Below are 17,631 nucleotides of genomic sequence, written 5' to 3' on the forward strand. Positions count from 1 at the left end.
CGGCTGGTGCTCGGCGAGTGCGACAATGACCGCTGTCTCCGGAACACCCAGATGATCCGGCAGACGTTCGTGGAGCTCTGCCAGTGGCTCACCCCTGCCTTACGGCACCAGGACACCCCCATGCGACGTGCCCTCACTGTAGAGAAACGGGTCGGCATCACTGTCTGGAAGCTGGCCACTCCAGACAGCTACTGATCCGTAGGGCAGCAGTTCGGCATGGGCAAGGCCACCGCTGGGGCTGTCCTCATGGAGGTAAGAGGACCCAGGGAGAACGGGGGGAGGGCCAGACACACCCTGCACACCCCTCACCGGTGCTCTCTCATGTCCTTCCCCTGCAGGTCGTCTGCGCAATCAATGCCCTGCTCCTCCACAGGCTCGTGCGGCTTGGGGACCCGGATGCTGCCATCAAGGGGTTTGCCAGCATGGGCTTCCCAAATTGCTTTGGCGCTCTAGAGAGGACCCATACCTCCATCCGTGCCCTGGAGCACAGCGGAGGACGCTTCCTCAATAGGAAGGGATACCATTCCATGGTCCTCCAGGCCTTGGTGGACAGCCGGGGCCGCCTCTTGGACATTTATGTTGGCTGGCCTGGCAGCACCCACGACGCCCGGGTGTTCAGAAATTCGGACCTGTGCCGCTGGCTGGAGGTGGGGACCTACATCCCCCAGCGCGAGATCCCTGTGGGGGACACCACCATGCCCCTCTGCCTCGTCGCAGACGCGGCGTACCCCCTCCAGCCCTGGCTCATGCACCCCTACATGGGCCGTGTCACAGCCAGCCAGGAGCGGTTCAACATGCGCTTGAACCATGCGCGCCAGGTGGTCGAGCGCACTTTCGGCCGCCTCAAAGGGCACTGGAGGTGTCTCCTCACTCGCCTGGATGCAGGGCTCACCAACATCCCCCAGGTTGTGGACGCGGGCAGCGCACTCCACAACCTGGTGGAGAGCAAGGGAGAGGCCTTCTTCCAGGGCTGGGCTGTGGAGGCTGGCAGGGCCGACGTCCAGCCACCCACTGTCCCCAGTCGCCAGGTCGACCCTGAGGGGATCCAGGTCCGGCAGAGCCCTGCGGGCCCATTTTGACCAGGCTGCGGGGTGAATGCTGGCACGGCCAGCTGCGGGTGAGCCACCCACTGCGCCCCCCGATCCTCCACAACACTCCCTGCCCCCACGCCCACACCACAGAGAACCCAAGAGCACACCCCCCCCAACTTCTGTGCAATAAATGGAATTTTTTTTTTTAAACAAAACTGTGCTATGTGTATTAATTACTAAAAGAAGAAGGGGGGAACTATGTACATGGGGGGGCAGGTACTAAACAGGGGTAGAAGAAAAACTATTTACAAGGATGGGGGGAATATGTCCAAAGGAGGGGGGCTTTGGAGGGCAACGTCCTTGGCCATGCACCCCCTATTGTCCTGCACCTGGTGTGGGAGGGCGCAACCCACGTCTCGGCTGGAGGCCCCATCGAGGCTGGGTGGGGGCCGGGAGAACTGGCAGATAGGGCCGGGCGGAGTCCGGAGGCCCATGGTCCCCCTCGATGGCAGGCCCCAGGACGGCTGATGGTGGAGGGGCGGCAGGCGGAGCGGCAGGTGGAGCGGCGGGCAGAGTGGCGGGGGGGGCCAAGTGCCGTGCGATGTTCTCGAAGGTGTGCATGAAGGCCCCCCAAGCCTCCTGGCACCAGGCCAGCGCTCGCTCCTGGAGATCGAGCCACCGCTCCTCCATCTGCAGGTGCCACTCGGACACCTCCAGCTGACGCCAGAGAGTGGCGAGCAGCTGGGGGTCCGTGGACGCCCACGGATGGCTCCAACGCTGTTGGGCTCATCCTGGGGCAGGTCCGTGCGCCGCCGAGGGGCTGGCCTGGTGGGATGGCCCCGGTGGGCTGTCCGGGACCACAGACGCAGTGCCGGTGCTCTCCGGGCCCTCCGATGGTGCAGCTGCGGAACAGAGGGGGGGAAGAAGAGTGGAGACAGCCGTTAGTCTGGACCCTGACCCATGGCCCTTGTCCCCCCACCCTTCTGCTGCTGGTTCCCCATCCCCGTCCCCCAGAGATGCTGCTGCTGCTGCTGCTGCTGATGGGTGTCTAATCCCCCCTCCCCCAGGGGACCCTAGGTTCCACTCCCCCCACCCCCAGGGATGGGGCATGGCGCTGTCCTGCTGGGGGGCAGGGGCTGATGGACTCTTCTGAGGGACATGCCACTGCTGTCCTCGGGGCCATGGTCATCTGGGTGTGTGGAGGGCCCTGGTCATGTCTCTTGTCCCCGCCCCTTAACCCCAGGGGTGTGCACCGGGGGGGTACATACCTGACAGTCCGCTCCCACGGTCAAGGGACACCCATCGGGCAGACGCCCTGCTGGAGCTGCGGGAGGGGAGGTCGATTTGGAGCCCCATGTCGCTGGAGGACTCCTCCTCCTTCTCCGGTGTCCCGGGGTGGGCTCCTGGGGGGGGGCCCTGGGGTGCAGGGCTGGCCTCCAGGGTGGACTCCGTCTCCGGGGCCTGCTGGGGCTCGTCGCCTGAGATGTCAAGGGTGGCCGGGGGGGAGGAGGTATACTGGGGGCCCAGGATGGCCCTGAGCTCCCTGTAAAAGGGGCAAGTGGCGGGGGCGGCCCCAGATCAGCTGGCCGTGTCCCGGGCCTGGGCGTAGCCCTGCCGTAGCTCCTTTACCTTACTCCTGACACGGTCACGAGCGCGGGCAGGGTGACCCCGGGCAGCCAGGCCCTCAGCCAGCTGAGCGAACGCATCCACGTTCCGCCTCTTGCTCCCCATTACCTGGAGCACCTTCTCCTCGCCCCAGAGCCCCAGCAGGTCACGGATCTCAGCCTCCATCCAGGAGGGGCCCCACTGCCTCTTCCCCCGCTGGCTGGCAGGCTGGAAGCCCTGTGTCCCCTTGGGGGGGGTGCCCTGTGGGCGCCTGGGGGGCTGGCTGGATGCCATGGGTGCTGGGTGTTGGGTTGGGACTGGTGAGGACATGCAGGCTGGGCACGTGGCTGTGCTGCTGCCTGCACACGCTCTCAGCTTCCTGCACAGGAACTCAGGGGGCGGGGAGCTTTAAGGTGCTGCTGCACGCGGCGACCACAGAGTTCAGGGGCTGGAGAGAGCGTCTCTCAACCCCTCAGCTGATGGCTGCCATGGAGGACCCTGCTATTTCGATGTTGCGGGACGCAGATCATCTACACGTGCCCTACTTCAACGTTCAATGTCGAATTAGGGTGCTATTCCCATCTCCTCATGAGGATAGTGACTTCGACATCTCACCACCTTACGTCGATTTCACCGTCGAAATAGCACTCGGCACGTGTAGACGCAGCAGGCGCTTTTTTGAAGTTGGCACGGCTATTTCAAAATAGCCAGCCAGTGTAGATGTGGCTTGAGAGGAAGTTGTCAGGAACCTTGTCAGGAAGTTAAGAGTTTCATGCATTTTCATTCTTCCTTACTAAACAAAAGAAATGTAAAGATCTACAAGCTGGTATTTTTCTTTTCCTTACGCTGCAGTATAAAGCAAAAAATTAATACTGACAACACTCACTGGATAAATCTGAGATTAATTCAACTATCAGCCTGTGGAGAACCTATGGTATGGAAATTTTAACCTTGTAAAATGCATTATTTGCTCTATGAAATCCTCATGGAACCTCCTAGTTCATCAATTCTATGCCAAAATTACAAATACCAGAGGTCACAGTGAGGCTGCTGTTATTTGTGATCTCACATTTTGAGAGTGCTGCAAGAATCAAGAAGTACAAGATCAAACCAAAGAATTTTTAATGGCTAGTTTAGATTAATTTCTATTCTGAAATTCCCCTTCCCTTAGCATGGTCCAGTTAGCAGCACACAGCACAGAAATTTGGAATTCATTCATTTTTACTTTTTGTCTTGCAGTTAACTTTTAGCTTGTCTGCTTTTTGGGTTCGGGGGGATGGGAAGTTTTGCCATATCTCCGACTCTGATCGCATCTCTATACATATGCTGCATCCTGCACCTGGCTTTGACCTTGGGTATGTGGGGGAGAATGTGTAGGCTACACTGAGAGCTACATTGAACGCTTGCCAGGAGCCTAAGAGCTGCATTTGGTTTGCTTATGCACTTCCACTTTATACAAATGTATATAACCCTAATGTTTGGTAGTATTTGTATCTTCCTTGATTAATAAAACATGCTTGCTGATTTAGTTCACTGCCAGTGACATCGTGCAACTTACTCAACTTGCTCCTCACTGGAATTATAGGAAGGAGAATGCATTCAAGGATTCCAAAGGCAGCACTGACTCTTAGATGTCCCTGTAATAAAGCAGTAAATCTAGCTATGCAGACTGCTTTCCAAAGAGGCATAGTTCAGGGCAATAAAAAATTACTGGGAAGGGTGGAGGGGGCAGGAGAGAGAGCAACTGGACAGAGTTCTCCGGGATCGCCATCCCAGGATAATGCAGCCCACTCTTCCCCTGAAATGTATTTGTGCAAGCTAATCATTTTCTTGTTGCTTGTTCTGATCCTTGCTTTTCATAACAGAGTCTACGAATGGTCTTATTAATTTTTTGCTCAGGCATTTTGCCAAGTTGGCAGAAATATTTGCTTGGGCAGAGGGGAGATTATTCATCAAAGAACAAATGCAGTCTGGTCCAAGAATGAATGCATCAAAGGATTCCTGTCAGATACTCTCCACACCCTGCCCCTCTCATTTGGAAGTTGCAAATTATAGCTGTACAGACACACTCTCTCTCTCTCTCACACACACACACTGGAAGCAGACATTTATTTACAAATCTCTCTCTTTTATAAATGAAATGTTACATTATAGTGACGCTTATTAATTTTAGAGGATCTGGTTGTCATCCTAAGTAAAGTTCTTTAATGTCCTAAGAGAGGGCCTGGTTTTCTTACAGGACTGTGCAACAGACTAACAAAAGGCACCTAGTCCTGCTCTGGCTATTGTTTACAATGTGGTTCTATGCTGGTTTGAACGTGTTATGAGTAGCCAGAGATCAAAATCCACACTAATACAAAGTGTGTGATAAATAATCAGAAAGGTTAAAGAGCTTGCAGGCTGATTCACCCGAATTAACTATTTAAAAGATCGGAGGGGTAGCCGTGTTAGTCTGGATCTGTAACAGCAACGAATGGTCCTGTGGCACCTTATAGACTAACAGAAGAGTTCTGAGCATGAGCTTTCGTGAGCACAGACTCACCTCACTTCATCAGGTGCTGGTCTGTGCTCACGAAAGCTCATGCTCAGAACTTTTCTGTTAGTCTATAAGGTGCCACAGGACCCTTCGTTGCTATTTAAAAGATGTCAGTATGTAAATAGTAAATAAGGCCACTCCATGTTACATAGGCTAGAAACTTTGAAATTCAAACCTGTACTGTTAGAGAATTAGAGGTGTTACTAGTTGTATGCGTTTACATACATTACTATTTGCAAATTCAATACTATACAGTTAGGCCTCAATAAGGATCTTCACTGGTTAACACACCACAGAGGCAACATCTCCCCATAAGCTATACTGAAAGGCCACAATCACACTGACTGATCAGCCTAATTTACAATGAATAGTAACTTTTTTTCCCCCCCACAGTAATTTTCTTACATATATACCTGCCTTTATATTTCCACTCCATTCCATCTGGTGAAATGGGTTTTACCCATGAAAACTTATACTGTAAAAAAGTGATTCTCACAATTTTTGGCCCCTGGCCCTCCCCGCTCAATGCTGTGGACCACCAGCCAACCATCCATGACAAAAAAAAATGCATTTGCTTATCTCTAAATACCTTAAGTACTAAATTATTCATATTAGGCTACTGGAGCATAAAAACATGGTATGCAGCTATAACATAAAGGGGCATATATTTAGATCCTCTTGCATATGTTTGCTTTAAATCAAGTAAAATATTAAATTATATCCCAAACAAAAGATTTCAAAAGTTGTCTTTATTTATGACAGGGGTGGAGAACATTTTTTGTGTCAGAAGTCACTGAAGCACAGAAGAAAAAAAAAAAAAAAAAATCAGTCAGGGGTCACACAAAGGTGAGAACCAAAAAGTTAACAACCCCTGCAACTCTCACTGACTATTGTTCGCCTAAGGACTCTGACCTGTCAAGAGGAGGCCTAGAACTGTGTAAAAACCTCTTGGGGCCTGATCCATTAATCTCAGAACTGCTTACGCTTCATCGGGGAAGTATGAGTCCCAAAATTGAAATCCCAGTGCTAAACTGCAATTCCCTAAATACAAAACACTGGACTATAACCTATAGACTATTCCCGAAAGAATTCTTTGCAGCTACAAAGCTCACCATTTCTACTACAAATCTGAATCTGAAAAACTGCACTCGTGTCTCTATACATATTGATTTTTTAACAAATACACACTCTTTTTATAAAAATTTTTAGTTAATGGAATTGGCTGTATGGGTATATTTGGGTAAGAACTGAAATATTCATTAACCTAGGAGGTAATGTGCTCAATCCTTTGCAATTGGTAGAACTTCCTTATATAATAAATAAGATTTCAAGTGATCCTCATCATATTTGACTTGGGTCTTCAGGTGGAAGTCTAAGGCTAGGCTGCTTCAAGGGAACAGTGTTGTTGGCTTCTGGGTACCCAGGAATGTATCAGAGTGGGTTTGGGATGGATTAGTAAACCTATGTATTGGAATATCCACCAGCTCTGAGAATTGCATGCCCCATTCTTTGCAGTTCACATTAACTGAATGACCTTGATTGGCTCCCCTGGGATCCTGGTACAGTATGAAAAACCAAAGACTTGACACTTTTAGTAATTAAGAAATCCCACAGCACATCTTGTGAAACACACTGTTGGTGGAGATGTCTTGGGCCAAAAAGCATTTTTTTTTGTTTTGTTAACAGATAAATGTTGCATTCTGACCTAGAAGCAGCTATAGTAATTTCAGGATAGAAGGAGACAAACATTTACCTTATCAGGTGTTTAATATTCCAATACCATGAAAAATGAGTAATCTACACTGAGAATACAGCTCTGAACTTCAGAACTGACCATTGGCAACATCTTTGTTCCTTTTACAGTACACCAGATTAGAAAAAGACTGAATGGGGAGCTATTTTTTGTGTTTAATTAACATGTCAAAGAGAAAGGCTGATTTACACAGTTTATACAATAGGTTTGTTTTTTTGTTTGTTTAAAAAAAAAAGGCAAGTATCCAAAAACTTGACTCTGGGACTAACTACAGCAGGGGTGGCCAACCTTTTCTCATCAGGGGACACATTGCAATGTTTCACATGTTCTAGCGGCAGAACACAAAATAGCCCCTATCCCCAACCTGCCCCTCCCCCCCCAGGTTTAATCCCCCCCAGCCCCAAATCTGTCCCCCTCACCCCCTGTCTTAATCCCTTTTAGCCCCAAGCTGCTCACCCTGCCACAGGCTTAATCCCTATCATCCCCAAACCACTACCCCCCCCACCAACCTTAACACCTCTCAGCCCAAAACCCGCCCCCAGGCTTCACTCCTCTCAGCCCCATACCTAAGATTAACCTACCTGAGACACTAACTCAGCATGCTGCCACTCCTGCCCCCCACTGCTCTGTTGCCACTGCTGCTGCCTCCTCAGTGTGGCTGCATGGCTCCCCCACAGCTCTCCTACTCCCTTCCCCTCCACCTGCAGCATGGGCAGCTCCCTGCCCTGCCACTCTGAAACAACAGAATTCAATTTAATTGGTTTAAATTGAATTCCATTATTTCAGAAAGGTAGGGCAGGGAGACGCAAGAGGAGTCAGTGGTGGCAGCATCCAGAGGTGCAAACGGCTCCTTAAAGAATCACATGTGGCTCTGGTACCCAACACTAGCAACCCTGTGACCCACAGCCAGCTATCAAAACAGCGCTGCTGCCAGTTTCATGAGCTAGATCCTGGCCCATGGGCCATGTGTTGGCCACCCCTGAACTAGAGCAAGGCCTAGAACTGAACAGATCATAAGCACTGAACTCCCCTTCCTGCTAGGGGGGATCCATCTTGGTTAAGGCACAAGTAAACTGGCTACAGGCTCAAGGCACTGATCATTCCCCCTGCTGTACATGCTCTGGGAGTAATAAAAGACTTTGATCTCCAATTCTGAACTTTCATCGTTGGTAACTAAGTAAAAACAAAAGGGAAAAAACAAACCAGAAGGAATTTGACAGCTGGTGCCAACAGAATTAATTCAGGCACACCACTCACTTACTTTAAAGCCTCTGTTCAGGTACCTAGAAGCTTTAGCTCTGAGAGACATTTACATCACACAATAAAACACATCCCTCCAACAGGAGGTAAGCAGCCTTGAGAGGGTAGACATTTAAATGACCTTAAGTGTACTTGATTACAAATGTTAAAATATGCCACTTTACTCTCCCCCACCCCCAAACAAAATTCCAGTTGAGAACAAGATACTCCCATTTCTGTTCTTCTGAGAACACCACTCCACAAAGGCACATCCCTTTCCCCAGTGTAATATGAAACATGCTGGCACTTTTGAATACCATCACTTTGACCTCCTCCAATGCAAGGAGCCTAAGCAGTCTTTAGACAGAAGAAATAAGGAATGTGGCATATGTAATCCATGTCTGGAGCTCCCTGCAGAGTCGAGGCTTTTAGTCAAATGGTCTTAGATTTAAGACTCTTGTTTCAGTCAATGGAATGAAGGATACAGGAAGATGAGCCTGCACTACAGGCACTACACAGCTGCTTCTATGCCCTCCATAAATGACTTATCCTATTCACATCACTGTTCAGCTGGAGGAACCAGGAACTGGCAAACATTTCAGTTACCACATTTCTTTTATGCACTGCCCAGGCCCTCCAGATGGCAAATGGGCGCTAGAAGCAAACCTGAGTTTCAGTAAGTGAGAGGACACCAGATCGCCTAATCCAGCTTCAAGCCTCCTTCTGGTTTCTGTGACTGAACAGCACAATCTAAGGTATCTGGTGCCTAGTTAAAGGCTTTAGATGGGAGGCATGTGATAAGAGAATACAGCCTCAGCAACATCAAAGGATAGGAAATGCAACTAAGTACCTGAGCATTTTCACAAGCAAGGTACATGAGGAAGGGCTGTGAGGAGAGACAGAGAACCTGGACATTCCCAATGTTAAGACAGAGGTCTGTGCTACAGACCTCAAAACTAGATACTCAAAGCTGTCCTGAGTGTGACCTGCATACAGAGCAGAGGATGGCTAAGTAGAATGTTCCATTTCCACAGCTAAAAAGAGGTTTTGTTTTGAATAGCTTAGCTTCTCATTAGCATGCAACCCAACAAACCATTCTGGTTATCTTTTTAGAAAGAAACTGGTTTTAAATCATGTTTAAGAACAGTTCTGCTATGATGGTTTCTCTCCAGTACAGACTGGGCCTTTGGGCATCCTGGCAGTATCTGAACATGGGGCCTCTCTAAGAGAGGTTTCCTTTAGTTTATTAGAAAAGTTGTCAAGTACAGGTGCTGCAAAGACAAGTTTCTGCAAAATTCACTTCCTTTACCATTTAGAAAACATGGTGAAGGATTTCCAAAAGTGACTACAGATATGATTGATGCTCAGTCTGACAATGCTATCAATACTTTCAGTATATTTCTCAGATTCAAAGCACATACCTGTTAGATTGTTTGCCCCCTGGGGCTGTATCTCTTCTTGTCTGAAGTTTCAAGACAGCATTAAGTCTACATTTTCAAAAGTGACTAGTAATTTGTGAGTCTTCAGATTTTGGGAGCCCAACTTTTGAGATACCTTGAAGGAGTCCTGATTTGCAAAGGACGGATGCTCAACACTTTGAAAATCAATTCCCTTTGGGAGAGTCTCAGATTAAGCACCCAAAAATTGAAGCACCTCAAATCATTTGTCACTTGTGAAAAACACAGATTTACTGTTTTCTCAAATACATACAAGAAAAGATGCAGTTCCATGGGGCAAACAATCTAATAGATATGTGCTTAGAACCTAAGAAATATACTGAGAATACTGATAACATCAGATATCATTCCTGTGTGTAAACTGAACTGGGGAGGTGAAGGCCCTGTATGGAGTATGGTAATGTTTTCTTCTGGGAAAGATATTTTTTCCTGTTGAAAACATCTGACTACTGGAGCAAACTGTTCCTTTCCAAAGGCAACCAATGTACTCTGCAGAATTATTTGTATGTTCCTCCTGGATAAGAGTAATCACAGGTAGGCATGAGTCACTAGTATCCAAAAGAATCATAGAATACTAGAACTGCAAGGGACCTCAAGAGGTCGTCAAGTCCAGTCCCCTGCCTTCACGGAAGGACCAATCACTATCTGTATCATCCCTATTAGATATTGAATCAACATATTCTTAAATATATCCAATTTAAGAGTGAAATCCGTCAAATCAACTGAATCTTTTTTAAATTTAGTGATGGCATTTTAAAGAGGGGGTCTTTTAAGCCCCAGAAGCAGAACACTGCCTTACTTTGAAGTTCTCCAGCTGACAGACTGATGTTGACAGGCCTTCATTACACAAAGTCAGAGTTGACAAACACCTTTATGATTTTACAAAGGGAAGCACTATCATTTCAGTGTACACCCCAGGAAATCCTCTTCCTTACCCTCCTCAGAGCAAAGAGATAGGGTAGCCCCATTTAGTTTTAGCTGATACTAAACAGGTCTGTGTACTCAAGGAGGTTTCTTCGAGAAGGAAACAGAGTTGCGCTGTTCCCAAGGCTTTCAGGGAAAATGCAAAGAACCCTGAAAATAACTTACACATACCCTTCAGTGCTCCCTCATTTACTTGCTGCTTATGCACATGGAAATTATCACCCACTTCAGAGGTTTTAACCAACTTATTCAGCCCCTTTTCAAGCAGGTATCTCTTTGTACATTAAAAAAGCTGTTCTCCATGACTGGTGTTGACAAAGTAAATAAATATTTACTCCTCCTCATAACTGAAAAATTAAGGGGCACCCAATAAAATTAATAGCAGGTTCAAAGCAAGAAAAAGGAAATATTTCTTTATGTAATGCACAGTCAGACCATGCAACTCTCACAAAGGATGTTGTGAAAGAGAAAACTATAAAATGGTTTACAAACTAAAAAAATAAGTTCATGGAAAACAGGTCCACCAATGGCTATCAGCCAGGATGGGCAGAGATGGTGCCCCTCCCTGATTACTGTTTGCCAAAAGCTGAGAACGAGTGACAGGGAAGAGATCACTGGATAGTGTTCTCTTCATTCCCTCTGAAGCACATGACATTGGCTACAGTCAGAGGACAGGCTACTGGGCTACATGGACCACTGGTCTGACCCTGTATTGCCAATCTTATGTTCTCTAAACCTAATTTAGTCCTGCACAGAGTTGCAGTATACTTAGCCCACCCATTAACACTACCATGTTACAGTGTCTGCAGATCGCTCCCTGCTAAGGAAACTGAAATTCCCACAGATTCCTACTAGACATTTCAAATAATCTGTTCCAGGTAAAAGCAGAACTGACCCACTGCCTTGAAATCTTGCACCTGCACATGTGGACAGACTAACTCACAACAGCCATGCAAGAGTTATGGGGAGCTGACAGAGTAGAATGGAAGCTCTAAGGCAGGAAGCCTTCGAAAAGTGATTACTAGCATGTGCTGAATATGTAAGGCACTTCTAATATGAGACACACTCTCCAAAAGGCTTTCATAGCAAGCAATACAGCCACTATATTTTGAGTATACTGGAAGAAACTTGTTGCCAACACTGCTTTCTCAGTATTACAGAAAGACCTGTAAGGCAGTCTAGTGAAATGGGATGGGGCTTTCACATTTAGCATTTTTTATGCAGAAACAAAGGGTCAGGTGTTTCAGACCATACAGAAAACCTCTCTCTTCATTCACGAGTAAGTGACAAATGCATAGAGAAAAGAAAAATATAAGTGGTACTTACGCGGCATGATCCCCTGGCTCACGAGTTCCTCCCGTGTCCTTCGCTGCTGGAGCTTCAACTGTAGCACTGCAGGACAGCAAAGAGAGCGAAGAGCATGAAACAGGTCAGTTGGAGACTCCACAAGGGGCACATTTTAAAACGCATTGTATTTTCTTCCTCTATCTCCAAAATAAGGGAGGAGCGGAAGAGAAAGCCCACTCCTCCCACCTCACTCATCTGCACTCCTGCAATTGCAGAAGTGGCCTTAAGTAGCAAGGTTTCCGTATTTGCTGTGGGTGACGAGGAGAGGAAGTTGCAAAGGGTCTTGGCAGGATGATAAAAATCCGCAAAGCACAAAAGCCAGGCCTGTTTCTCAAGAAGCTGTAGAGCACAAAGTTCTCTCTTCAAACTATGAACATTTAAAAGCAAACAAAAGTATGGACTGACTGTGCTCCAATAAGATGTGTCCAATGCTAAAATCCCATCCAGCTCCTAAGATTGTAATTAGCCATGTGCCTGTTATTTTATATAATACCTTGGTTACTAAAATTTATTTAAAGTGCAAGATATGATTGATCCTCCTTTCCACCCACAAATTCTGTAGCATCCTCATAACACATCCTCAAGGTAACAACTCAGGAACATCTCAGATGTTCCTACCCCAGATTCAAAGAAACGCTTTGTCCATTACTGGGATGTTGTTCTATTTTTTGGTGACACATTAAAATGCATAATATAAATAAAAATGCTTCTGTTTCAAACGCAAACCTTCAACATACTTATTACAATTGCACCATGCAGGTATGGTGCATCCATCAAAACTATTCATGCAGGAGAGGAATCGTGGGGGTGTTCACCAAACACCAAAGTAAAGATCCCGCAATAATGTAGCTGTTGGAAATCAGAGCTAATACTAATAAGCATTGGGTTGCATTCTGTCTTCAAATTCATGCCTTTGTCAAGATACATGTATTATCTACACCCCCACAGTAAATAAGCTCCTCCCATTTAAGAAAAGAGCTTTTGCACTTGTTCACAGTAGTCAATAGGGAGAATCAAATACTTAATGCCTTAGCCTTTCGTCTGGACCCAGAGAAATTGGAAGACAAATGAACGGACTTGTTTAGCATTGTCTGTCAGAAGACAATAGGAAAACCCCAAAACACGTACAATGGAACCACTAGGATATGCACCGGCCTTACAGGCACAATCTTGTCCTTCCTCTTCCATTTGCCCCTTTTTTCTCCATCTATCTGAATTTAACCTGTGCACTCTTCAAGGCAAGGATATTCGGCTACATCTACACTTACCGGGAATGTAGATGGCTGCTATGCAATTTTAGGTATGCCAACTGCATACCTACAATCGATTTTGCAGCCATCGACTTTGGTCCCTGTCCTCACTGCAGAATGTTGACAGGAGCACTCCTCCTGTAGACATTCCTTAGTCCTTGCAGCTCACAAGGAGTTCCGAGGTTGACATTAACCCCAGAACGCGCCGTTTCGCTCCTGTGCAAAACGGCACCCCAGAAGATCAGCCCTAAGAGTTCAATCTTCCACGGCCAGTGTAGACCTGGCCATAGATTTTAAGGTCAGATGGGGCCATTAAACCATGTAATCTTTCTATATATCATAGGTCACAGAATTTCACCTGGTTATCCCACTACTGAGCACAATGACTTGTGTTTGGTTAAAGCTCATCTGCCAGAAAACCATCCAATCTTGATCTGAAGACTTCAATATGACGAATCCAGCAGCTTCATTACCCTAATAAATGCTGCACTTTGCCTCTATTTCAATTTGTGTGGCTTCAGCTTCCAGCCATTAGTTCTCGTTACTCCTTTATTCACTAGTTTTTAGAGCCATTTAATAGCCAGTATTTACTCCCAATGTAGTTATTTATACACAAATCAATTAACCTTTCAATTTTTGATAAGCTAAACAGATTGAGCTCTAAGTTTCTTAGTGAAAGGCATTTTCTCTAGCCCATTAATCATTTTGTAGCTCTTTGAGTGTCCTCCAATCTTTCAACCTCCTGTGTATAATATATTCCAGTACTGTCTCACCAACAACATATGCAGATGTAAAAATCATCTCCCTATTCCTACTCACTGTTCTCATTAATATACTCAATGATTGCAATAATCCTTTTAGCCACAGCATTACAGTGGAAACTCATTTTGAGATGCTAGTCCACTATGATCTCTAACTGCTTTTCAGGATATTATCCTCTTTACACTCAACTGCATTAAAGCACATTCGTTTTGAATGGGCCCACCTTAACAAGTGATCACTCTGTAGGACTGCCCTATCAAGATTTACGCTCTACCAATTTTGGTGTCCTCCTCAATTTTTTTAGACCAGCAGTGATGTTATACTTACATTCAGAATACTGAAGAAAAGGTGACCAGCATGGAGCTCAGTTTCTACTCCTACAGAACTCCACTAGAATGACCCCAATTTAATGGTTATTCCGTACTAACATCTATCTGAGAGACAGTTAACGTGCTTTAATGATAACCTGATATACTATACACTTTAACCCTGTATACTTCCATTTAAACAAAAAAACAAAAAACGAACAATCATCCCAGCTAGGGGAAGCTGGGGAACAGCAGAGCTCTGCAGAGGCTCCAGCTGCCCGCTCCCCCAGTCAGAGGAATTCCAGAGATCTCCCTACCCCCGCCCCCGCCCCATTTACGTGAAATTTGATTTACACCGAGGTGGCCCAGGACACAACCTCCACGTAAAAGGAGATATTACTGTATCAGCTTTTTCATTATGTTGCCCAGGAACGATGCCAGGTTAACCAGTCTATAGTTATCTGGATCATCCCACTTGCTCTTGTTGAATATAGGAACAATAAACCTATTCCAATCTCCTGGAATATTCCCAGTACTCCTACCTTTAACATCACCAGTGAGACAGATCTCCTCAGTCTACTCTTTTAGGCCTCTTAGGTATAAGGGCCTGCTGATACTAAACTATGTACTTCTAGTAAATATTATTTAACACCCTGCTTAGATATTAAACAGGAAGGTTAAGTTCTTCGTCACCCTTACGTGAGAGTACACAATCCTGCAACAGAAATCTACATCTCAGTCTTTTCTGCATTATCTCCACCAAATAATGAACCTACACAATTTTTGTTGTAACTAACATTCTAAAAAACGTCCTCATTTGTTCTTAGCTCTAGCAGCCAGGAATTTTCCCCAGATATCTTAAGCTTTCCCTATCAATTTTCTACACTTCCTTGCTTTCAATTTACATCCACTGCTATCTATTTTGCCTTTTATCTATTGTTACACATTGATTTTTAATCTGAAATTGCGCCCCCTCCTTTTTTTTTTGGCTGTTGAGCCTGGATGAGCTTTTAGTCAAAGTCATCCTCTTCCATGAGCATGGAGTTGGGACTTTTTGTCCATCAAATAATCTCTTAAAGAGAACTAAATTTTCATTCACACTGATCTAAGTTTTTCCTCCCAAATCGATTTAACTTAAAATTTTCTTTATTTTGGGGAAATTAGCTCTTTTTAAAGAGTGTCTGTGGGCATCTCTGTATTGGTCACACCCAGTCAATCTTTTTCCCATCCCCATGTTCTAGTTAATGCAGAATATCCCAACAACAGTATGCTGTCCAGAGTTAAGTTATTTCACAAGCACACAAAATATTTAAAGGGTAAAACAATGCCAGCATAGAATGTACTTTTTAAAGGGCTATTCCACAGTTGGGGGAGCAGCTGTTTCTTCTGCCATCCCCCTCACTGCTTTGTTTTCTGTAAGTACTCTGGATTCCATATGTTATTGAATTCCATGTATTTAGGAGATCACCTGTTCATGTATGCAAATGTGTGACTCCTATGTATAGGGTAACAGGTGTCCCTAAAGTCAATTAAAAGCCGTAATTCACCAAGCTCTGCCAAAAAAAAGAATTTTATAAAAACAATTGACTGTCATAGACTAATTCACTCTGTTTTCTTTCATATATAGAAAATAGCATTTTCCCCACTTGCCCACATTTTCAGCATTAATTTAAAATCAAAGATAATAGGAACTAATCCCTCACCTTAACCACATAATTCAGGACACCAGGGTTAAGGGGTGAGGAAGGCAAGGCTCAGGGCTTCTTCCCAGAGCCCAATTAAGTCTTCTGGGGTCATGGGGCTAATAGATTTTTGTAGGATCCCCCTAGGGATGGGGCCAAAAACGAGGGGTTCACTGTGCAGGACAGGGCTGCTGGGAAGCAGACTGGGGGTGTCTTGACAGGAGGTAGGTGCAGGATGGGATTCAGGAGCAGGGTACGGGTCATGGATCCCTCTAGTTTTTTCCATCCATGGGTGGAATAAATTTTGTTATGTGCACCACAGCATATAGAGAAGTGCATCACCAGTAGGAATATTTGCTGCCAACTGTAGGTACTCTGCTAATCAGCTGGGCATCATCTGAATCTTTCCCGGACAGCCACCCAAGTACTCAGCTTACAGAGAACACTGAGGGCATGCAGGTTCTGGGCAGGAAGTGTGGTAGGGGGCACGGGATTAGGGCACTTATCTGGTGCAGTTCCTCGGTAGGGGCACAGGTGGCTCCATGACAGTGCACTTGCAGGCACCACCCCCCCAGGCCATTGGAAAACAGGCAAATATCCTGTATGCTGTCTGAATATCTCCATGAAAATATATGTTCCAGACCTGGAAAAGATTTCTGTGATGTTCTGAAGCTCTTACTTTTCACCAGTAAAAGAATATCTTTCATAGGACCATATCTCATCCATGCTGTCTATTGAAGTCAAGGTAGTCACGCTGAATAGAGACATTTAGCTGTCAAGAGGTTTCGAATGAATTTATAGCTTCATCTTCTTTTTGGGGATAGGAAATATATAGACTAAATACCCTGGCCTTCATGTTAGGGGTAAGGTCTACTGTCCCTCAGTAGATTAGTAAGCCTACCTTCTGATTGATAATCTTTTTGCAAGGAGGATCCCTGAAAGGGATGGGAAGGGGAATAAAAGGAATTCTAGATGATGTTTAAGATCAATTTGCTTGATGAATTATCTCATCAGGAAATAAGCCAGGCAGCCACAAAAGGCAGAAGGGGGAAACTGTGCAGGGACAGGTTGATGGCTCCTGAACACCCCTTCAAAATGCCTTCTTGCTACATAACTTCTTGCTATAGAGTCTGAAAGAAGACAGCAGTGATGTGGCGTGTTTCCTACACTAGAGCCTCTGGCTCTTAGTGATCTTACAGCCCTTCTGATGATAGGGCCCTGGAGAGTTCCTATGAGGAAGCAGCTTTGAGTACTTCCCAACAGATGTAAGCGGTATATCCCCAAAGAGCAAAGAGTGGCATGAGAGTCCTTGAGGGCATGAAGACAACTTTTCTCTCACTCAGTAGGTTGTTACTGTTGAAAAGGAGATGACCTACTATTGCTTAGACCTTATGTGGACCCCTGAGGACTGTAACCATGAATCCAGCCTCCTAGCCACCAATGTTGCTACAGAGCGTGAAACAATGCCTACCGCATCAATCAATGCCTAAAGGGGCAACCTAGCACGTAGTTTCCCGTCATCCAGGATGACCTGAAATTGAGGCCCGTAGGAGTTTATTAGTAGGGCCCTATCAAATTCACAGCCCATTTTGGTCCATTCCACAGTCAAAGGATTTTTAAAATGAAATCTGAAATTTCACAGTGCTGTCATTGTAGGGGTCCTGACCTGAAAAGGAGCTGTGTGAGGGCCTTTTTTTTTTTTTTTTTTAAATAATTGGAGGTACACATCTCCTAGAA

At 45.9% G+C, this 17,631-nt stretch overlaps 1 protein-coding gene across 3 annotated transcripts in view; it reads right to left on the reverse strand.

Annotated features, from left to right (window-relative positions):
* The window catches only part of MRTFA (myocardin related transcription factor A), a 150,759-nt gene that overhangs the window by 39,854 nt on the left and 93,274 nt on the right, over positions 1–17,631 (reverse strand). For all 3 annotated transcript variants that reach the window (XM_075009596.1, XM_075009587.1, XM_075009576.1), the window contains one exon: positions 11,872–11,937. In XM_075009596.1, coding sequence (XP_074865697.1) covers positions 11,872–11,878 — 7 coding nt within the window. In that variant the 5' untranslated portion in view covers positions 11,879–11,937. The remainder of the gene's footprint in view (positions 1–11,871; positions 11,938–17,631) is intronic.

This window comes from Carettochelys insculpta, chromosome 1 (assembly GCF_033958435.1).
Source record: "Carettochelys insculpta isolate YL-2023 chromosome 1, ASM3395843v1, whole genome shotgun sequence".
Classification (NCBI taxonomy): Eukaryota; Metazoa; Chordata; order Testudines; family Carettochelyidae; genus Carettochelys; species Carettochelys insculpta.